General features: G+C 41.6%; 1 protein-coding gene across 1 annotated transcript in view; it reads right to left on the bottom strand.

Annotated features, from left to right (window-relative positions):
* Positions 1-513: 513 nt before the first annotated feature.
* sema3bl (sema domain, immunoglobulin domain (Ig), short basic domain, secreted, (semaphorin) 3bl) overlaps positions 514-23,271 on the bottom strand; it is a 47,587-nt gene continuing 24,829 nt past the window's right edge. The window contains exons 4-16 of the mRNA XM_068751220.1: positions 20,998-21,117; positions 15,802-15,892; positions 12,359-12,475; positions 12,107-12,249; positions 10,779-10,893; positions 10,622-10,691; positions 9,523-9,667; positions 5,991-6,222; positions 5,743-5,834; positions 5,566-5,607; positions 5,238-5,463; positions 3,359-3,489; positions 514-1,026 (exon numbers count right to left, since the gene is read on the bottom strand). Coding sequence (XP_068607321.1) covers positions 514-1,026; positions 3,359-3,489; positions 5,238-5,463; positions 5,566-5,607; positions 5,743-5,834; positions 5,991-6,222; positions 9,523-9,667; positions 10,622-10,691; positions 10,779-10,893; positions 12,107-12,249; positions 12,359-12,475; positions 15,802-15,892; positions 20,998-21,117 — 2,037 coding nt within the window. The remainder of the gene's footprint in view (positions 1,027-3,358; positions 3,490-5,237; positions 5,464-5,565; positions 5,608-5,742; positions 5,835-5,990; positions 6,223-9,522; positions 9,668-10,621; positions 10,692-10,778; positions 10,894-12,106; positions 12,250-12,358; positions 12,476-15,801; positions 15,893-20,997; positions 21,118-23,271) is intronic.

Genomic DNA, 23,271 nt, shown 5'->3' on the forward strand with positions numbered 1-23,271 from the left:
CCCGCGTATCACATCTTCACTTGTCATTTTAAAGTCCAGAGTAAATAAAGGTGTGACGCTCCTCTCTTATGAAACTCCTTCACTGGAGTCCAAGATGCTGAGTCCAAAAAGCATGCATGCATTTCATGAATCTGGATTCAACAGGAGTGTCATTTCAAAAACAGGACATTTTTTTTACTATGGCTAAACTTTGACAGGGGAGGAGTCGTCAGCGTTTGGAATTGGTTTTTCATTCAATGCGGCTCGTCCGGTTCAGTAGTCTCTGCTGGCGGCTTTTGTCTTTCTCTGGTCTCGTCCAGAACCAAAAAAACTAACAGGTGACCTACACACACATTGATGACATAAAATCCATGCAAATCGTTTTATCTCTCACCTAGCTTATTTTTTTTACATGTCCAATTGCCAAAGTTTCAACTTTTAAAGGTTGATTGTGGTTTTGACCCTTGTCGGAACACAGTTTATTTTGTCCCTTATTTTCATCCTTTCTCGTTATCCTCTCGTCTTCCTTCTCCATTAGCCCCCCCGTACGCTCAGATCCCTTGGCATCCTGTTGCGCTCGCTGGAGCTCTTGCTGCGAACCTTCCTGGCACTCTCCTGCGCCTGGCGGTATTTCTCCGACATGCTCTTATGCTTCCTCCTCAGCTTGTCGTTGCACCACATCCTCTCGCAATACTCCTCCACATGTGGCAGGTTGGACGGCCCGACCAGCTGCATGATGTCCTTAAACCACGTACGCGACTGGCCGAATTGGCCGGGAGGGCCGACCCTGCTGTAAGAGTTGCAAGGCATCCAGGCCCGGTAGCCACCTGTTGACCGTTCTTTGAACGAGTCAGAGGGGCCGGCCTTGTCACGCGCCATGAGCTCGTCGACCGTCTCCGCCTGGAGGATTTCGAGGGCGAGGCGGACCAGGGTCTGTGTGAAGCCGTGCTCTCGGGAGCGGCAGACGTATACGCCTTCATCCTGGCGGAAGAGGCGGCGGAAAAGGAGGCCCTGCTCTGTAGACATCACACGATCATCTAGTTTCACCTGGTGAGACAAAGGCAGAGTTTGGGTCCATGTGTCTTATATGACAGAACAACATATGAATGTAAGATTTTGTGACATGATGAAGCTTTTCTCCTGTCCCTGATCTTGTTAATCACTGACTTCCTGTGTGCGACTGTCTGCCCTGGCCTGCTCGGTGTCTCCTGTGCCTCATTGCCCTCCTTCTCAGAGTATTTAGTCTGTGTTTAGTTTCACTTCTGTATTTCTGTGCCTTGTGTTCATAGCATTATTCATTTTTGCCTTTGCTTCCTCCTTTGCGTTATTTGTCTGGATTGTCTTCCTGTCTGTGTACCGAATCTGTTTCTGCCTGGCCTTTTGACTTTTCCTTTTCCTTTATGGATGCTGTCCATTCCTTTATGATTGTCTTGAAACACTCGACCATTTTGGCCCTTGCAAATCCTTGAACTGTATCACCTCCGGCTTCTTGTTCTTTTACTCAAACTGTAACTGCAGAGGTATGATTTAGTATAGACAAGTTATAGCTATAAATAATGTTATGGTAAGGAATCAATAAAGTATAAACTGGATCTTTAAAATCAATTAAATTTGGAGTAGTTCCACAAACTTTATTTAAAAATGCAAATGTGACTGGACAAACAACAAAGCAGTAGCTGGAATTTTTAAATCAAAGATTAGTTCTAACTTTTTGAGTGCCATTCACATCTAAATAAGTTTTTTTGGAACCCAAATATTCACTTTCAACCCTGACATTGAAATCTGCCCCTCTTTTCATTGGCAATAATTTCCTGATGAAAAAAGATACTTTAATCTTTCATTCTGTGTTTGCATAGTCATGAAAAGAGTATTCTTTGGGGTTTGGAATATCTGGAAAAATGCGTGAAAACTGGGGCCACTCAGCATATAGCTGAGTTGAAAATAGCTGGCACTCAATGAGTTAAACAATTCTAAATGTAGAATACTTCATTTATCGAAAAGATCCTGTTAAAATTGTGCAGATAATACAACACTTCTTTTCCCCTTTTTATCTGGATATAAAACTACAAACTATAAAATGAAATTAGCTAAAGACCATGAAATCAACTACATAACATGAGAATAGAAAGATGGAGCACAAGCTTGAATTTCAAGAGCAAGAATCGGCTATGAAATCCAGTCAATGTTAGTTTTTCTTATTCTTAAACTTTTTTTCTCCCCCTCTCGATCCATTTATACGTCCTTCCTCCAGCTTCTGTACCCCTGTGCCAACACAAACATGGTAGTTTTGTCAGCTGGAATGGCAGCCAAATGTTTATTTGGAGAGAAATGGAGAAACGGGTAATGCCTCAATACTTGCATGGCAGACCACGGCACCGATTTGAGCTTCGAGAACTCTGCCCTTAAACAAGCAGATGACGAGTGCGGGTGTGGGCCAACATGGCCTTGTCTTTTTTGAGTGACGTTTCAGCTTTCATGTCGTCAAGCCTACAATTGTTTTTGTTTATCCAAGCAAATGAGTGGTTGCATTTTTACCTCCACCGAGTAGGTCATGTTTTTGCTGGCGTTAGTTTGTTAAATTTTGGCGACGATCCAGAAGAGATCCTGGATTCTGGATCACTTTGACATTTTTGTTAACATTGCAGTCAATGGAGCTTCAACATTTGTTCCTCAATATCTTGGTTGATTATTGACCGATGTTTATGGAATTTTACACCACCATGTAGGGTGGGGACTTCTGTCTCACCACTAAATTTCGTCCGGATTGGATCCGGATTGTGGATACTGTGGCAATCCGGATTTTCTCATTTACTTATAATGGAGCGTTCTTCAAAAAAATTATATCTTATGATATGTAAAATATGCATTAAATAATCATATAAAATCACAGTCATAAAGGGGTCCGATATGCACTATCATGCACAATGTCTTCTGGATCTGATCCAGAATGAGGTCAGGAAATTATGTTTTACATTTTAACATTCAAAATCCCATTTACGGATTCAAAAATCTGTTAAAATGCACATCAACTCTGATTCACTTTTACTTTTCATGTTTGGTGTATAAGATATAGAAGAACAATTTAGAACCTTTTGATGATGATCCAGATCACCTTGTGGACTGTGTAAATCCAATTAAATGAAATACTTTATTAATCATTATCTGTCCTGACACACAATGAAATCGCGTTTTCAGATTCCCCTCCAAATTAGGAGGGGAATGAGCTGCTTGGCAGAGGTCTGCGCTGTCTGGATGCTTTTCTAGTTCTTTGAAATGTTTGATTTCAACCATAGGTCAAAATGGACCTACTGTTGTGTATTTGTATGCGGTGGTGTTTTCTCATCGTGCTTTTAATCTAATGGCTGTTTGCTAATCTTACCTCTTCCTTACGGTCGTCATGCTGAATGAGCCACGTAACGGTAGCTTGTGGAGAGCGAGGAATGCACTCCAAGAAGGTGCTGTTGTTCTCTGTCGCGTAAACCACTCTCTCCTCTGTCGCATCATAGTCGTCTGGTGAAAGAGAAATGTTTGGAGAGCTTGTGAAGCACAGAGATGAAAGACAAAGTAAAGGACACCTGTTGTGGGTTCTCTTCACATAAGCGCTGACTATGTTAGACAATATAAATCAGCCAAACCAGAGTCACATGTCTTGGTTTTGTTTTTTCTGTTTTTACTGGTCTGTTGTTGTTTGTCTGGTTACAACGTGTTTTTACGACAAACCGGAAAGCGAGCGAGCGAGCAAATCGAATGTACGACAGTTTCTGCGGTCTCACCCACGATGTCTACGGCAAGGAAATGTTATTTTTCTACTCCTCAATTGATTGGAACCCATCGATACAAGAATTGCTATCAGGTTGTTGTTGTTTTACAATGGTTATCTAAATTTTGATTGAAATGCTTTCTTGGTCATTTTTTCTAAATTATTTTCATAAGTTGTAGCTAAGCGGACAATCTCCAGAAAATGGTGGTGCTTGTGTCCTTAAACACTTCAAATGATTTAGCTGTGGACAGAAAGGAGACGAGATAGACCCCACTTTTGTATACATGAGTGTGTAAACCCACGAAATCCTTGGGAAGCGGATGCTGCCTGTGTGCTAGTCTGTGTTTGAAGTGTGTATGTGTCTGTAAGGGACATTGCATGTCTTTGCGTCTCTTTCCCAGGACGGCAGCCGGAGTTCGTATATGTAAGGAGTCAGATGTTCTGGGGCAGATGTTTTTCATTTTACAAGCAAATTATAAATGTTAACCTCAAAAACAACACATCTGTTGAAACCACCCGTCCAGTGCCTGTAAAAAAACACAACCTTGTTAGGTATGGAGAGGCGTTTTGTTAGTGGGAGATTACATACATACTCAGATGTGTGCTTGTTATAAATATATCAACCTTTGTAAAAGCATGGGGAGATTTGTTGGGAGAAGGACAGAAAAAAAAGAGGTGAGATGCTGGTAAACAAAAGCTGAAACTGTCAGTAATCGGTGATTACACAAAAGGCACAAAGATAAAAAGAAAAAATAGAACGACAAATGAAAGGGAAAAATAGATAAATTATGTGAGGGGGGAGAGTAGAAGACAAAAAATAAGGAGGGGAGAGGAGGGGAGCGAAAGGGCGTGATCATGTGTTGGCAGCGTTTCCTCTCCGAGGCGAGCAGAGGTGATGAAATGTGCCTCCGTCAGGGCCTTTGGATGGATCCACGTTTCTTTGTGCCAAGGTGTCAGGCTGATTCTGAAGTAAGAGCCTAAGATTCATGTGTTTTCTGAAACATCATCTTAGAATTCATTCTTTGTTCGAGATTTATTGTGTGCACTTAGTTGAACTGACAAATTATAGCCGCCGATACCGCCTGAGATTTTCTACAAACTGTTTGATATTTTGAGAGATAGTTATTCTTGTGTAAAATATAGTTGCTTAGCTTAGCTTTGGAAATACGGGGGGGGGGGGGGGGGGGGGTCGTCAACTTGCGACCACAATTGATTTCTATAGGATTTTGTCGTAAGCCGACTTGATCGTAAATCGACCCGAGTTAAATTACCGTAAGTATATTATGCTGCGTCATGATTCTGTAATTGAGGAGTTATGGTGTTTTGCTTGATTTTATGTTTTATTTCTAGATCTGATCACTGAATTCTTTTCATAAAGGGTTCCATCAGAAAAAACGTCACATAACTATTTGCAGCAATGCAGGACATGCATCGGCATGACTCGGGAGAAGACGTCGCTCTGCGTGATGCACAAAGACGGCAAACGACACATGCGTACCACTCTGACTCTGATCCATGCACTGCAGCACCGGGTTTCCATATCGGATGTCCTGTCTGCGGTAGCGCCGTTTGCTGTTGGGCACGTATCGTGCGCACAGGGATCCGTCCCAGGCACAGTAAGGGTCTCTTGCCAGGCAGCACTCAGCACAGGCTTTCCCGTAAGTCTCACAGCGATGCAGCTTCACCTGTGCCACACCTTCTGGAGAGCCCACAAAGAGGGCTTGCTGTTTCAAACGATGAGGAAAAGAAGAGGATGATCATTTGGTTCAAGTAATTGTGCAATTATTTAGTTATTTATATTAGTAATTTAAGTCATATCCACTTACTCTCTTCACAGATATTTCCATTGATGTAATCGGACTTGACAGCTGCAATACAGAAAATATAATAATGAAGATATTTTATACCATGAAAAAAACCTGAACTGTAAATGTATTTTGTCGCCAATTTGATGCTTAACATAGCTGCAAGAATTACCTACAACTAATGGAGAAAAAACTTACTTTAAAAACGTGTAACTCTTCCAGTGTGACTTCTTCTGTCTCTAGACTGTTCCCACTATGTAGGGTAATCACCTTTAATACTGTACCAATGTCTGGAAGAGAGGCAAACAGATACCAGACAGTGACAAGGCTGAAAAAATAGGAGCACGATGTCTGCCCCTAAACCCTAAACAGGGTCAGCTGAAATGGTACAGGCAGGCAGGAAGGATCAGAAAGTGTTGTAAAAACATGGCGCCACAAACACGAACCTGTACCGATGAACATGACGTCATACTGGCCGTCCTCTGCCTCCACCCGGTCCACCACGATTTGCTTCAGCTTGTAAGGGATGTTTGCCTTGACAAGCACAGGTTGGCGGAAGGCAGGATGAACCGGCCGCCACATCAAGGGATGGTTGCGTGTAAACTGGAGCACGTAATCAGGAAAGTCCTTGGTGCTTCCAAACTCTCTGCCGGGCTGGTTGGTGATTTTACTCGGGCACTGGAGCGACAAGGGAAAAGGGAGACTGATTATAAAGAACAGAAAGACTTGATCAAATCCTCGGAGAGTTTGAAGAAGGTAACTGTAAAGCAAGCATTTTCTAATTGCACTCAATAGCCCCAATGTATTTAACCACTGGAGGCAAGATTTTGTGAAATGTAATCTAATAATTATCTTAAAGACTTATAAAAGAAAAAAAACAAAAACGTAATTCGCAGTGAGCCTAAAAACAGTGGATAAATGTTTAAAAATACTGATTTAAAGTTATGCTCTAGGCTAAATGTTGGGATTAAAACCTCCCAATTGGTGGCACTGTCATCAAGATAAATCAAATGTGTCGACAGCAAACGGTTAACTGTCAAAATGAGCATTTACACAATCTGCAAGATCTTCGGGTTTGCTCACGGTTCAGACCAGTAATTCAGAAAAGATGCCAAAGTCTTGTCACGCATAGCTCCTTTTTTCAAGTCTTCACTTCAAGTTTTTCACATGTTTAGCGTTACTATGGATTAAACTATCGGTTGCTCTCCAGGTCATTGGCTGTATCGTCTCTGCTGGCAGCCAAACCCACAGTAAGCGCGTGTCTGTTCTTCCATTGAAAGCAGATTTACTCTCTTCAGAGAATTGCCACTATGTTCGTGGCTTTCGCTGGGATTCGTTCTCCCTCATAATAAAGAATGATGCAGCCATAATCGATGACAATGCAGAAATCTCTTTGTAGACCCCAACTTACAAACATTGAACGAAAAGATTTAAAGAGTGACGCTGCACCAACATGCTGCTCTGTGGTACATAATGTTGCCAAGAAAGACACATACCGGTACACAGACAATCCCATTGATTATTATCACGAGCTGGATTAGCCGCGATTAAGTACTTCAGTGTGACATGAGGTTAAAGCAAACATTTCCTGCAAACTACCGGTAACTTGTATAGTTAACTCATTCTCATTTTGTTTCATTAACACAGAGAGAGGAAAAAAAACTTTCTTTCAACAAATGCTTACAAAAGATTTCCTCAACGTTCACCCCCCCCCTACACAAAAGAATTTTTTTAATGTGTTTATTAAGTTTGGCATGTGAAACCCACACTGGAATAGATCACCTCATTCAAACTAATGTTTGCGACATCGTTTGAACGAGGTGCAGGTGGAGTGCTTTCCATCTCCAAGAGAGGGAGAGGGAAGAGGTGAGCGTGTTTGGCAACGGCCATCATTTCTGTGGTTGTGTGTGTATTGAGCACAGCGTGGACCGTGTGGGGCCTTTTGCATTGCACGTATAGGAGAATGATCCATTATAACAAACAAATCCAGCAGCAGAAAGTGATTCTAGTTGAGGTTCAGATTCAGGGAAATCTTCTCTAGCAGTCTTTCTGGTTGTGTTTTAACAGCAGCAATTTATCAGAGAAGGTGCAACGGCACCACCTATAATAATAATAATAACATGATCCATGTAAAACATGCGCTCTTTTTTAATGAAGCCTAATGTGGCCTCGGACTGACAATATATTTGAGCTGTGAAAGCGTATTAAGAAGCATTAAATAGCAGTGGAGCAAAAGTGAAACGAAGCGTTAATGTGTTGCAATAAAATAAACTCTAACAACATTTAGACTGTGAAGGAGTCAGAATTGTTTCTGTTGCTGATCAACAGACAGAATTGTTCCTGTAGATTATTTGACTACACTCTCCATCCGCTGCACGAGGGCCCGTGGGAGTTTGCACAACCAGCCCACATGTGTCTTGTGGACTTGGAGAAGGCATTTGACCGGGTCCCCCGTAGTGTCTTGGTGTGGGGAGTGTTTTGGGAGTATGGGGGGCACTTTGCTGAGGCCTGTCCGGTCCCTGGATGATTGAAGTCAGAGCTTGGTTCGAGTTGCCGGCAGTAAGTCCAACCTGTTCCAGGTGCATGTTGGACTCTGGCAGGGCTGCCCTTTGTCACCGGTTCTGTTCATAATCTTTATGGACAGAATTTCTAGGCGCAGCCAGGGACCGGAGAGGGCCTGGTTTAGGGACCACAGGATTTCTGCCAGGGTTTGGTCCTTGATGTTAACCTTGTTCTCTCTCTCTCTCGCTCTCCCTCTCAGCAGTGGGCTGGAGAAGACAGACCTGCTATTCCTCTTCCCCTCATCCAGCTGCTTAAACCGGGTTGTCCAACTGTCTCCCGCGCCGGCTTGTATCTACCGCCCGTCCCACTTCAGTACCCATCATGTTAATGTGCAGAAGTGTTTCAATCCAATGCTGGGAGACTGTTCTTCATCAAATTAGTTTTGATGATCATTTTGAAGGCAATGAAGCAAAACTGACCCCCTCTAACATCTCCTTCCTCTCCTTCCCTTCCTCTTCCCATCTGTGCCTCTTCATCAACCTATTGTCTGAGTCATCAACTTTTCCCTTGCTTCCTCTCCCTTTATTTCCTCCATGACGCTCCCTCTCTCTCTCTCTCTCTCTCTCCTGCAGCCAGAGTTTCAGGCCAAAACCATTCCTGTTAATCAGAGAGTCGGGAGATTTAAACCACAGATGTGTCTGCTCTGTTCTCACATTATTCATAGTCCTTCTCCCTTCACACACCCTCCTTCACTCTGGTAACGAGGTGGACTTGTGTGTGTGTGTGTGACATTGCCATGTGTGTGTGTGCTGCCTATGTGTGTTTGTGTACATAACAGTCATGAATTACAGTGATATGGTTGAGAGAAAGTGACGGCGCTCCACCGAGAGGCAGGATGTAAACCAGGAGACGGGTCTGCACTGTTTACACTCATCACCGATGCACTGCCACACGCTTTGCTCTGTTGACACACAGTAGAGACTTTTTACATCCTTTTTGAATGATATTTAAAAAAATAAAATTTCTATTATAATCGCTCTCTGTCGTAGCATGGACTAAAACTCATCTACCACTTCTAACCACTGTGACTCTCAACTCTAGTTTCTTCTTCTTCTTCTTCTTCTAAAAAACCCATCCACTCTGTCTGTCTGTCATGCCAGGCAGGTACAAGCCTAGATTTATTAGTCTGGACCTCAGTTCTGACTGTTTGAAAATTGCCACTTGGCGTGAATCACCTTCTGTTAATCATTTCACAAAGACTCTGAAGTAATAGGTGCTGGTGTGACAATGTATCTTCTGTGCATACCGAGCAAGAAAACACATCATGTATTTAAAGAAAAGCTACATTATTGACGGTTAGAGTTGCTGATTTCTACTGTAGATGACGTAAAATATCTTTGTCATGGTAATTACTGTAAAGCGTTGGGCTGGGAAACACAAACTTTTCAGTGATGCGTTTAGTCAGCAACAACTCACCACGCCCGGTCTCGGGTAAGGTACCCTGCCTTCGAAGACCCCCCACTGGTAATCTGGACCCTCTTTATGTGCAAAGGGTCCATTGAAGGCTTCTCTGATGTCAGCCATACGGTACACACACACAGCAAACCCTTGGAACACATTACTGCAAAGGAGAGAGAGGCGATACTCAGTTGGAGACGTCCTCACATTATTAATCTGACTTCATGCTCAACAAAAGAATGAACGTGTAACAAATGCTTCAACATTAAAGCAACAATGCTTCTATTTAACAGCTTATATTGTGTGAACAAGGTCCGCTGCTTGAACAAACAGATTGCTGATATGCTGTTCATTCTTGTTTAGTCTTTTGCGACTCACTTTATGCAGGATGGAGTCATAAAGTTGTCTCGTGCATTCAGCCTGTGCAAAAGGCAGCTGCTCAGCTTTTAACAAACACCAGAAAACGAGATCACATCAGCCGCGATTAAGCAGATTTCTTCACCTGTCAAGCTTAGAATGGATATCGGTATTTAATGGCTTTCTTTCAGAGCTCTTTGTGGTTTAGCTTCCAGCTACACTGTTGAGTTGCTGCTCCCCTATGAGCCAAAGCACAGCCTCTGATCCTCAGCCAGACCTCCGCTGCATAGGGCAAAAGGCGAACAGCCATTTGCAGTATCAGTAAGTCTCTTCTCAGAATGCATTTCTTTAAAAATGCATTTAATGTATTAAAGCACTTGGCTTTATTATCAGCATTACTATTTTTTATTTTGGTTTAACATGTTAAATGTAATCCTGCTTAATATTCTTATTACACCCCCACTGACATGCTTGCAGCCACACCAGCCACTCAGCAGTGATGTCATAATGTACGAACCACTGGACATCAGCAAAAACAATATTTTCATAATGCTGTAAATTTGCTCTTTAATTATGGGATGATGGAGAAGCCTTTGGTAGAGTATTCTGACCATAATGAGACATGACGCTTTACCAAATGATTATTATTCTTAATATTAGGAGCTCTTTAAGTCAGGTCGGCTGTTTCTACCTTCCTGTGAGGAATATATATATATATATTTCTGTAGGATGATGCATATAAAGCTCCAGCGTGACTCACCTGATTGTACTGAAGATTGCATAGACGTCTGGGTCCCTTACATCCTTGGTCCTCAGCAGGAAAACATCCTCTGTGTTTCATAAACAACATTGTCGCTTAGTGTGTCTGAATTTTGATAGTTCAAGGTCCCAAAGTAAAGTGTTTGCACGCATCTTACCGAGTTGGTTGAAGTGTGTGTCAATGCCGTGAGGTCCCGGTACAGAGCAGACCAGTCGGGCTTTAATGAAGGTACTCCATTTGTTCACCAGCACTCTCTGACCTCCAACGTCATTCTAGCAGCAGACACACAAACATAGCGCATGAGCTACGTATGAAACAGCTGCATGTTAATTTCCAGATATGGAGTTTCATTCGTTTTTTTAACTTCTACAAGCTTTGAAATGAAGAGATGACACTCAATCCAACATCCTTCAGATGAATGAAAAACAGACTCAACCATCTGTGTTGTAGTCACCTCAGATAGAGAGAGAGAGAGAGAGAGACAGAGAGAGTGTATGTGTGTGTGTGTGTGTGTGTGTGTGTGTGTGTGTGAGCGAGAGAGAGATAATTGGCTTCTTTGCATGAACTAAGAGAACCACAAGAGAAGCGATGACGCACATTCACCTAAGGGACAAAAGATGGCTCAAGACAAAACACTAAAATACATGTAAGGACAGAAAGAGAGACAGATGCAGAGAGAAGGGGGATGAAGATGTCAAAGAAAGTTATGATTTGAAGGTTTGGGTGGGAGTTTGTCGAGGTTTTCTGGCAGAGTCAATCTGTCTCCCAGGAAATCCTGCAGCTGTGTGTTTGCGTGTGTTCCTTTTTGTGCACTTTAGTAAGATGCATGCAACTCACAAGTGGCTTTGAGGGAGACATGGATGCCTAAAGGATGTGAGTGAGACTGAGGGGCAGATGGGGATCGCCCGGTTGGACACTTTGACGGCAGTGTGTGCATCGGAAATTTAAAGCATCCAAATTATCTCGTATATCATGATGCCTGTGTGGTCCACTGAGAGAATGCAAATATTTGAACACCACCAAAGACATTTGCACTTCCATGAGGAGACTTTTAACATATTACAATATGATAATAAAGCCAACCAGCCAACCAAAAAAATGTCACCTGATTCCTTCAGGAAAGCTTTAACTTTGAACTTGTCTCTCATGTGATGCTTTTCCAGTGGGGCTATGAAGCTAAACATCAGACACAAGTCACTCCTAAATCACGTGAAGCTCACTGGGACTTTAAGGCCATCTTAAGTAGCACTGTGCCGCCAGCACATCCCTGCTTGACAGCAGAAACTATCTCATGCTTTTGCGTGTGTGTCTTTGGACTCCTTACTAAGCGGTTATTATTTCTGGGCATGCTCTGATGTCATTTTTTCCATTCCAGCTCAAGGATAGAGATCTCAAATCTAGTTTCACAAATCTGCATTGCATCAACTTTAATAATTACATCATGGTGTCATGCATCACAAAATAATGCTGTTAACAGTATCTCACCGCACACACTCGTCCAACACGTGTGTGTATGGCCCCTTCCCTGTCCTCCGTCTCCGTGGCTTTCTCAGTGAAGAAGAAATACACTTTGTCGTTGTCTCTGTCGTCGTTGTCTGGGATGAGGTGGGCAGCGATGAACCTGGGATCTGTGAAAGAAGAAGTAAGAGTCATTCTGGAAACACAAACGTCAAAGCATAGCATTATTATTACTTTCCTTATGTACAGCAACATTTTAATAAAACAGTGACGCATTACCGTGGAGCGATTTGTGGTCAGTCTCTGTCCTCATGGTGGATCGACCTCCCATACTTCGGAAGATCACAGAGTCTCTGCCAAGAAAGTCGGCCGTCAGTCCTGTGTACAGCTCTCCACCTACGGGCGAGACGTTTGGAGAGATACAGTAAGAAAGGATAGAAAGAATGGGACAAGTGAAAACATATGAAGGCAAACCGTTAGAATGTAAAGCAACAGCAGAAATTTTTGAAAATAAGTTCGGCAGTGCAGAAAAAGGAAATCATAGGTGGCAAAAGAAAGCGTCGCGGTTCTAGTAAATGAGTCAGGAGAAGGAAAGGAAGATGGAAATGGAAAACAAATCCAATAAAGAGCACACTGGGAGAGTAAATCTAAACCCCAAACTCTAACACACATTGCACTGGATATCCTCCACCGAGACCATAGGCATTCGCTAACTTTAACTTTCAACAACTCAGAAAATTGGTTTTCTTTTAAACAGAAACAAAATATTTCCTGCGGTGCGTCTATGCAACCCGGGAAAAATCTTAGGCAAGCGAGGCGATCTGTTTTAAGTCAAAACGGAAAACTCAGCATGATCAGAAACAGCTTCAAGGGAGAGATTCCTGTGAAATTTTCACATTATGCGTTACGAAATATATTTATTTTAGAACAATCCAATTTACTTTGAAATGTATAATATGCCAGAAAATCTCGAAAGTCAACTTGACCTTTAATATCTCTCTCTGTCTCTCTCTCTATCTCTCTCTCTCTCTGTCAAGGCTGTTCACCCTCCCTGAGCATTGGGTCTGTTTGGGGTTTCTGCCTGTTAAAAGGCAGTTTCCTCTTGGGTGATTGTTGGTACACTGTAAAGTTCCTTGTTATAACTTTTTTTATAATTTGGTGTTGTGCAAATAAAATTGGCTTCACTTGACTTAAATGAATGTAAATGTTTCAAAGACAGTTCAAACCCAAATAACTGCATTCAGGGTAACAGCGCTTTTCATTGTCTCTTGCTGTGACAAACCACCAATATCAAGGTCCGAGATCCCTTTTTGGAGGAACAAATCACACGAGAATCAACTGGGAGAGATGCATTTTCTTCATTGGAAGACATTAGATATGCTTTATGAAATTATTACGATAATAGTTAGCTTTTTTTCAATCACGAAGCATTGAACTGAAATGAAGAATAACTTTCACTGAATGAAAACATATATCCAAATTGTCACAACTGACAATGGTGACAGTTGCTATAGACAGCAACAGGAATACCTCTTTAAAACATAATTGAATCTGTCAGCAGTTATATGTCAGCTAGATATTTATCTGTAAACTTTACAAACATGCATAAACAAATATATAACATGTACTGTAAACACCAGTGGGTCGTGTTTATTTTCAGATAAGATTCTGGTGTCGAAGAGAAATATGACAACTGACCTACATCTTCTTTCACGGCTTCATGTTTGGCATCTCCTTTCCCCTTCATTAATTTTCTTATTACAGTGTGTTCCATGTGTGGATATTTTATACTCTGTGTACATTTGCTTGTTTGTTATTTTACATACTTAGTGTAAAAAAAAGTAATCACATAACTGTTTGTGCACCACTGATCCCCCCCGATGGGTAAAATCCACACAGGGTCCAGACCATCAGTCACGGTCAGCAAGTCTCATTAAATAGGATCGTTACAGTCCAGCTCTGTGGTCCGTGTTGCCTCCCCTGCTGAACATGACGAGGTCAGAAGGAATCTGCTGAATCGGCATGTCACATTGTTGAAAATGACGAGTGGTTGCAAGCGTGCAATCCTTGGACAAAACCACTGTCCTCACAGCATGTACAACTAAATATCTCTATTTGTCTTTCTGTCTTTCCTCAATAAACCTCTGCAAGCATAATTCCTCAACAGCTTTGCTTGCATGGTTCCGTGTGTGTTGAAAGTTTATTGGAGCTGTGGTCAAAGCTGAATGTGTTTCCTGCCAGATGCTGTGCATTGTGGGATAAATTCAAATCTTGAAAACACCCACTTAGGAGAAGGAAGGAGGGATGGCGGTATAAATCAGCATTAATTCATAAAATAAATGCCAAAATGACATTCAGAGAGAAACACCCAGTACTATTATGCATTGTCAGCACAGCTCCAGATTGTGTGCATGTGTTTCTGTGTGTGTGTGTGTGTTTTGGTGTCAGAGTCAAAGAAGGAGGCCACACTAGTTGCTTCAGGGGTTAAATAGCAGAGATCTGCACTGAGAGGTGAAACATTTAGAAACAGACATCTGTGTTTGGTATTTTAACACTTTTGAGATAGATGTTGTCATTCTAGCCCAGAGAATGAAGGTCCTGTAGCTCACGAATGCACAAAGTCAGCTCAAACATCATTGGAGCCCACCTACCAGAGATCAGCGATCTCAGTAGGTTCAGTACCTGGGGAGAGTCAAAAAGACTACCCCCCCCCCCCCCAATCACATTACAGACCAGCTTCTGTCCTCAGGATGTGAGGCTCCTAAATCCATCCTCTGCACTCCACCATTAAATCTAGATTTTCTTGTGCAGCATAAAGGGAAAAAACGCTGCATTTCAATTTTGCCGTGTGTTGTAAATTACCATAGAACCTGAAACACTTTCTGCAAACAGTTGCCAATATACAGGGGCTCGTCGAGGGTTTTGTCGTTCGTCGACTCGGTCATAAATCGACCCATGTTGAATTACCGTAAGTATATTATGCTGCATCATGATTCTGTAAGAGAGGAGTACAAAGAGACCATTTCCTCTCGGTACACATCGTGGGTGAGACCGAAGAATCTGTCGCACACGCTATTCGCTCATTCGCTTTCCGGTATGTCGTAAAAACACCTCGTAAACAGACAAACAAACGAGTGCGGCCGTAAAGTCGAACAGTCGCGAGTCGCATAGGATGTACGTCGACGACCCCCTGCATTGCCTTCTTCTTTAATTTATTTTTGTATTTTTTCCGTGTATTTTTTACAGTGAAAACAACAAGATATACGGTGAGGGATTAGAAATGCAACATTCAACAAAGGTTCCCAGTTAGAATTGATGGCATATTCTTCTTCTTTAAAAGCCAACTCACTTGGTCAACCTAGTTCTTTAATTAGGGATGGTCCTCACTCAACGACGTACTCGTTTAACAGCGATTTACGGTTACGAAGGGCTTTGCGGAAGTTAAAAGAATGTGTTTAGCGACATAGCATCGCTTATACGATGAGCGGAGTGCACTGGCTGCGGAGTTGTGAGCGAGTATGTATACATGTATATGTACAGTATAATAGTACTCAAATATAAACATTTCTGACCACACAAAATGTTGGCCAAGTTGTCGGTCAAGGGGGTTTCGTTTAGCGACGGGGTCTTCGGAACGTAACTCCGCCGTTAAGTACGGACCACCTGAATGACGTTTCCATAAACACTTAAGACAGATAGTGGCAGGAGAACATGGAACGTACCATTGAAAGTGCTGGCGAAGGGGAGGCTGGGGTCATGTGGAACCTTCCCTCTTCCGTTCTCCACATTTGTGGGATCCATCGTGAACACGTGCTGGTGAAGAACACACACGAGAGTAAAGCCATTCATGTCATCAGAGTTTTGTTCTTCAAGGAACATCAGAGGCACCAACTTGTTCGTACACATCAGGAACATGAATAACTTTGTGATAAATCAATACTTTGCTTTATAAAATCGTTTGACCTTTTGTAGTGGAGAACCTCAGAAAGAATTATGTTCCAGGAAAGTTCAGTGGATGTGGCCACACAATGGACCAACCTTTTATGAGAGGGTAAATTCACATGCTTTTCTGTTCCATTATCCGGACAAGGATTTGTCCCCCCAATGAACTCTGTTTCTGTCTGAGCGCTACAGATGCTGTCTGAGGAACCAGGAAATGCAGGATCAGTAGACTTGAGTTCAGACATTTTCCCACTGAGTGCCCCGTGAGGATCAGCCCTGACAACAGGACAGTATTTCAAGGAGTCAGTGGGAAAAGAGAAAGGCGAGTAACACACTGACACGAAACAGAAATTCAGAGTTCTTTGAGCGTAATAAATGTAATTCAATGTACACTATAAAGAAGGAAACGCAACTGGTCAACTGTCCATAAAACATTTGTCATTGGCTGTCAGAAGCAACAATAGACCGTTTGGAAAAATACTAGAACTAAGCACTGCCAGTTTTTTTTTTTTTTGTAAGTTGAACTTTAAAAGATGATGGCAAAAAAGCATAAGGAGGATTTAATGGCTCACCATTTCAACTCTTTCAATATTTTATTTCTGACTCCAGCAGTCAGGAACCAATTTAAAATGACAAACAGGAGTAATGCCAGCGACATTGATCACGTCCTCGGCCGGTGCGACTGGACAAAAGGCCTTTTGTTTGAAGTCATTCAAGCCTCACATCAATGCCCTTTGCCGTACCGGGCTCTCCCTACCGGAGCCGCCTTGGCATGATCAATGTTTCTATAGGATACAAAAGGAAATGGAAGGTGATGACTAGACCAACAGTAACATCCCTTGTTTGATTCAAGTCCACATTATTGATTTGAATGTCCTCTCAGTGAACTCAGTGTGTATGCGTCTCTGTGCCTCTACTAGACAATGCGCCATTGTTACTGGGTGGGTGAGTCCGACTGAATAGAGATCACAGGGGAGATGAAGATGTTGAAGTCAGAGGTAAGAAACAGTGAACAATACCACACACCCACGCACGTCAAGATTTATATGTCCACCAATATTTACCCGCCGTGCAGTCGTGCACCGGCCCGCCCGACATGTCTCAGCCATTGAGAAGAGACAGAGTTGTATATTATTTATTCACATGCACACTCCTTTAAGTATTTAGGTTAGTGGAATCTACCAGAACTCACAATTATACACACGTCACATTTGATTACTTTTTAAATGATGTGGGGGAAAAAAGAAAATTAAACAAAAATCTAATACTTGTATTTTCCATTAAAAACTATTTGTTTACATATCAATAGGATTTTTGAAGATTTTCAGTCCTGTTATATTATTTGTTGACTTTAGACCTGGAAATCCATTTGTAAGAATCTGTTCTGATTGATTGTACGTACAGAAGGTGGTTTTTTTTTTTTGGACACATTTCTTTGTGCGTTAATCATTTTTGTTTCTGTCTGATGCCTATCGAACCATTTCATTTCCCTCCTTTCTTCCATCTAACTAATTGCTTACATTCTCGATCTTGGATTTCAGCTCCTGCTGCCATCTGTTTTCTGCTCTCCGTCTCTTTCTCTGCTGAACACCTTTAGCTCAATCCTATCATCCTTAATCTGTCATCGCCACTTCTCTCTCCTGTAACTGAAGTTACCTGCACTGCATGTATTCTGTATCAGAGTGTGTGACAGGCTGTAGGACCGTGTATGTGTGTGTCTTTGTCATTTCATCACGGTCCAGGGGAACGGTGCAGCAGATTAGTCTGTCAGTTACTTTGGATGAACGTTGCCAAGACAAATACACAAGAGTGTTATGATACAGAGGAGAGAGCGAGAGAGAGAAAGAGAGTTTACATGCTTTATCGTTGCATATTAGAAACAGAATCATTGTTTAATTCAAGAAGAGGATTCTCTAAGGGAAAGACAGACAGAAAGACAGAGGTAGAATAGGTCAATTTTTTAACCTTTTTTCAGCTTGTTCCAAAATCCCTGCTTTTAAACTATGCAATTTGAAAAATAATAAACACCACATATTTTAGATTTTTTATTAAAAAAAAATTAATTAGGGTGTGATGGCTCATGTTACTCTGTGTTTAAACTTTGTTTAAGCTTTCAGCATTATCTGCATTCATTCATTCATTCATTCATTCATTCATTCATCTTCACGCTATTACCTGAGCTACGGGTTGCAGGTGTTGCTGGAACCGATTCCAGCTGGTTTCTGTGTCCTCGTTTTTCCCTTTCAGTCCTAAAATGGCCAACTGCTATCATTATTGTTCACAGTTAAGTCACAGTAATCTAGTGGTCTGGTTTTAAAAGATGCTAAATGACTGAAACTCTGAGGCTTGGACTGACTTCACACACATTAAAGGCAGCTTGACATTCCTAATTTGATCTGCTGTTGTACCTTTTCCTCCCTGCCAAGTCAGTTAATGGGTGGACTCCCCTGTCTCCACTCAGCTCTCACGCCAGTGACTGCATGGGAAGCTGACTCGGCTTTATATCTCTCTTTGGTTTTCATACCTCTTAACTATAATAAGTAAAAGGCAGGCAGACAATAAAAGGCCGATGAAGTCGATAAGAAAGGAGCGACATATTGAGGCAGGACTTCGGCATTGAGAGTTATGGGTACAATTACAGCTTTATGTTACCAAGTAAAAGGATTAGAGAAGGGAGCAGCACTGACAGAAGAGGCAGAAGCAGTGAAATAAGAAACTCCATTCATTTCCAGTTTGGAGGTCGGCGATCCAAAGACAACAGTCCTCAGAAAACGACAGAAGTGATTCACAAGCACTTAATTTTTTATAATGCTTTCAATCATTTCAGTCAACTCTATATCCACAATAAGGCTGCTGGCCCAACTGGAGAGCGTTTTCCCCACTGAACTTGAAACGTGGCCCATGTGTAGCACTTAAAACATTGTCATGGAAGTCTGTCATGTTGAGAGGAAGTAAGGTGCTCAGCAAGACTCTCTGCAAGCGCCAGAAAGGCCAACTCTGAGGTGAAAGGCTTTTACTGACAAATGGAGAATGTGAACCACTTCAGACTGTAATGATACAGAGACAAGTCTGCGTGTGTGTGTGTGTGTGTGTGTGCATGTGTGAGTGGATCTGTGGGTCTTTCTGCACATTCATTTCTAGATATGTATATTTGTTTGAATGTGCACGTCTTTCATTACGTTTGTATATTTCTTTCTGTATCTCATGTCTCTGTGTTCAAGTTTGCGTCATTTGTTTGGTTTGATTTTTTGTGTGTGTGTGTGTGTGTGGTCTGGTCCTCTGTTTGTCATCACTGTGTTATAGTCAGATGTTTATTTTAACATATATGACACCGCATCATGCTGCTGAGCCACTCACCATGTGGACATCAGCATGCATGTGTGTGTGTGTGTGTAGGTGACCAGAAGTGAGATAAACACACACAAGCTTTAAGACACAGATCATGTTAGGTTAGGCGAGAAGTTAGGTGCCCCAGACCCAGACAGCTTACAAAATATTATCTGAAAAAATGACAAACAATGCAATTAGAGGAACATTTGGCCCATGAACATGAAATGCAGGGATTCAACTCAATTAGATCTTATTGCTCAACATTTTCAAAAGCATCTTGGTGGTACTGTAAATTTCTCTGAAAAGTTTCAACACATTTCCAGAAATATGATTACAAATGGGTCAGAGTATTAGAATAGCCATTGTCTTGCAGTAAGAGACACTAGTTCATCCTTTCAAAACAGATTATCTAAAATTACACTAATTTATTCAATATTATTCCTTGATACATTTTGAAGTTCTACATCAAATCTGCGACAGATGCCAAAAGAAGACAGCAGCAGAAAAAGTATGCGTTTGCCACTAACTGAGATGAAACACCTAAAGGGTCAAAGGTCATCCCACCCACCCTCTGTCTCCTCGCGAGGTTAGACAAATACATGGTTGTGTATTCGCCACCAGTTAACAGTGAGTAAAATAAATGAACAGGCTCCCTGCGGTGTCGTCCTCAGACAGACACACTGATGAGCTGGAAGGAGATGTCTAAGTGACACACACACACACACACACACACACACACACACACACACACACACACACACAAACCACAGGACAGCTGAGGTGGTGTGCGTTTGTTCTTGGACAGCTGTTACAAGCGGGAAGTTGTTTCACACACATCTGGACATGCACAAATCCAAACACTCTATTATATTTATGATAAGAACATTTGCTAAAAGAGCCTTCATAAGCGATATATCAGGGTTAAAACACTACGATTAGGAAAATTAGGTAAAAAAGTTGTACACTCTTTTTTTGGAACCAATTCCACAGAAAGATTTCTTGCAAGACTGGCTTTGAGTTATGTAAATTATCAAATACTGTCACAGCAAAATATTCAATAAGAAATATCATTCATAAATGTCTTTAACACTATTACACTGATCAAAAAGTAGCTGTAATATATCAGGCTAGCCTACAATGTGCCAAAAAAGGCTCTACAATCAGTACAAATATGGATGGAAGCACTGACTCTAGAATAGAAGTTTGCTTAGAAATAATCTGTTCCTGGTAAGATTCCCAACATTTCCTGAAAATTTCATTGAGATCTATCCAGAACGTTTTGAGTTATCTTGCTAACAGACAGAAAGACAGACAGACCAACACAGGTGAAAACATAACCTCCTCGCTGGTGGTAATTAAATGTAATCAGTGCTAGTGGTGGTGTGGCACTGGAGAATACCTGTTTTTATATAAATGTCTCTGTGTAATGTTGAATTTTCCATGCCAAACAGAAAATTAACATGAAACATTTTAGACTGTGTGAGTCAGTCCATTGTTTAATTTTATTGGACAGCGTATTTGTCATGCAGTCACTCATCAATTCTCCAATATACCATGTGTTCAGCCTTTGTGTGAATTGGGTAAGCAGGTTATGTAGGTTATCCCAATATACCCCCCCCACAGTTCATCCCAGACCCTTGTCTTACCTCCCCTCTGTGGCCCACATTGACAAAGGCACACATGGGCTGGAAGGCGCCGGTACCACAGGCCAGGATGTGGGTGCGGTTGTAGGGCTGCAGGAGGCGAACAAAGTTGGCACACTCCGTCTACGAAGATCAGATACACATAAACATAATGTGAAAACCTTGAAGCACATTCATTGTAATGTACAAATTATAGCAAATATTTTGAAAACCAAGGAAGGTCAGATTTAATTTATAATGATCTTTCTTTGTGAAGGAATACTTCATAATTTAGGAACTGACTGCACAGAAAACATGCTCTACCATTTCCCCTCAAAAAGGAAACATGTTTTTGCTTGTAGATTTTGAAGTTACAGTATTGCCGGATATTTCTGCACCAGTACAGGATGTGTGGATTATTCACACACACACCCACGCACACACTGACACACAAGGTAAGGCTCCCTTAATAAATCAGAAAGACATAAGCCAACAGATAACTTGATTTTCAGGGAACTGAAGTAAACCAAATAGATTCCTTCAAAAGGATTATTGATCCCATGTGTTTGTGGGCTTCATTAGATTAAATCGGATGGTTTCAGCGTCCCACAGAGAACTTGACTTTGATTTGTGTATTTCAGATAATACTATAGAACATCTATTGTATTCAGGAAAAATGAAGCTTACACAAGATTTGTAAATGGCTAGGTAGAAACAAACAAATGCATCGCTCGTACTTCATTTTGTATTTGATTTCACCTCTTAGTTGTAAACAACATACACTAAAACAACTATAAAAGAGAAAAGGGTGCCTATGACTTAGGAAGAGCGTATTCAGTTGTTTCTATAGCACAGAGCTCCAGAGGAAGCGTACGACAGAAGTGCTTCCTTCTTCCTGTCCCGACAACAGTAACGGGAGGAAGCGGTCGGCTGGCGTCATTCTTTCAAGATAACAAGGTCAAACTCATAAGTGCAGAATGAATGTTTGGCGTGTCTCTGTTGAAACATGTCAATGTTCAAATATAATATGAGACGAGTTCGCTGCTTCAGATTGTATTTCTCCTCCAAGTGCATGTGTGATGAACTCTGTACTCTGGAACATGTGCATGTGTGCACTAGTCTTTCTATGTTTTTACAAGTGCATGTTTGCATCACCAAGTAAATCAACCTAGTAAACCTGTCACTTTATATTTGTGTGTGGCCGTGTCTGTCCGAAAGTATTAGCCAATACTTAAATATTGTCGATTATTTCCTTTGAGCTTTGAGGTGCTGCAGACCTGATGTAGTTTACATCATACTGCTCTTCCCCATCATGCCCCCCCCCCCCCCCCCCCCCCCAACAAAACCAGACTAGCATTAAAATCAAAGTGAAGAGATCTGCATTAAGAATGCTTTCAACACAGATAAATTAGCTGCAAATCATTACCTTATAATTACTTTACATGTGTTAGTGCAAAATATATCTCCAGCCAACCAGGCTCAGCTCTTGGAGGTTCAGCTCTGGCTCGATTTAACAGAATGTCTATCCCTCACAAAGATGAAGGAGGCCTCGGAGAGATGACCACGGACTGTCGTAATCCGTCTCTCCCACATTTCCTTGTGACTACTCGGGGAGTTGTCTTTGAGATCTGTGTGGTCAAGGAGAGCATAGCGTGGAATAAAAAGTTGAAAAGAGGAAAATCAAATAAAGTGAATGAGCTGCTGGGCCCTGCCCAGGAAGTGAGGTTCTACTGGGCCATGTGGCCCTAACTTCATGGCAATAAAGGAATTGCTGTTAAACTGTAAATTAAGTGTTTGATTCATAAATTGGTGCCTCTGAAGATTTGTGGGAGTTGACTTAACATCTGGACATGATTGGAAACACTCAATTAATAGCCAAGGTCAGGGCTCTTTTGGAAACAAAAGCTCACAATGCTCATTCATTATTTAACAGGACACCTAATACCACATACTCTTTCCAAGGAACAGAAAGCTGTGTATTTACTGATTTAAAACGTTTAACAAAAAAACAAAACAAAAAAAAACAAAGTGTTGTATCTCAGGAGTTACAGATGTTATTACAGCATAAAATATCACATTTTTTTATTATTTTGCTCTGAGAAAAATGTGTCATTCCTATTAACAAACATGAACACTGCCAAGACCTGGCAACTTTCCCTGGCCCTTTTGGATTATAACAATATAGATTTGTGATGGAGCATGGTGAGTTTGTAGGCCGGGAGGTTATTTTTCTGCCAAAGGCTAAAGACTTGAAAGGTCAATAAATGTAGAAGGTATGAATCTCCTCCACTGTGTCCC

This window comes from Brachionichthys hirsutus, chromosome 2 (assembly GCF_040956055.1).
Source record: "Brachionichthys hirsutus isolate HB-005 chromosome 2, CSIRO-AGI_Bhir_v1, whole genome shotgun sequence".
Classification (NCBI taxonomy): Eukaryota; Metazoa; Chordata; class Actinopteri; order Lophiiformes; family Brachionichthyidae; genus Brachionichthys; species Brachionichthys hirsutus.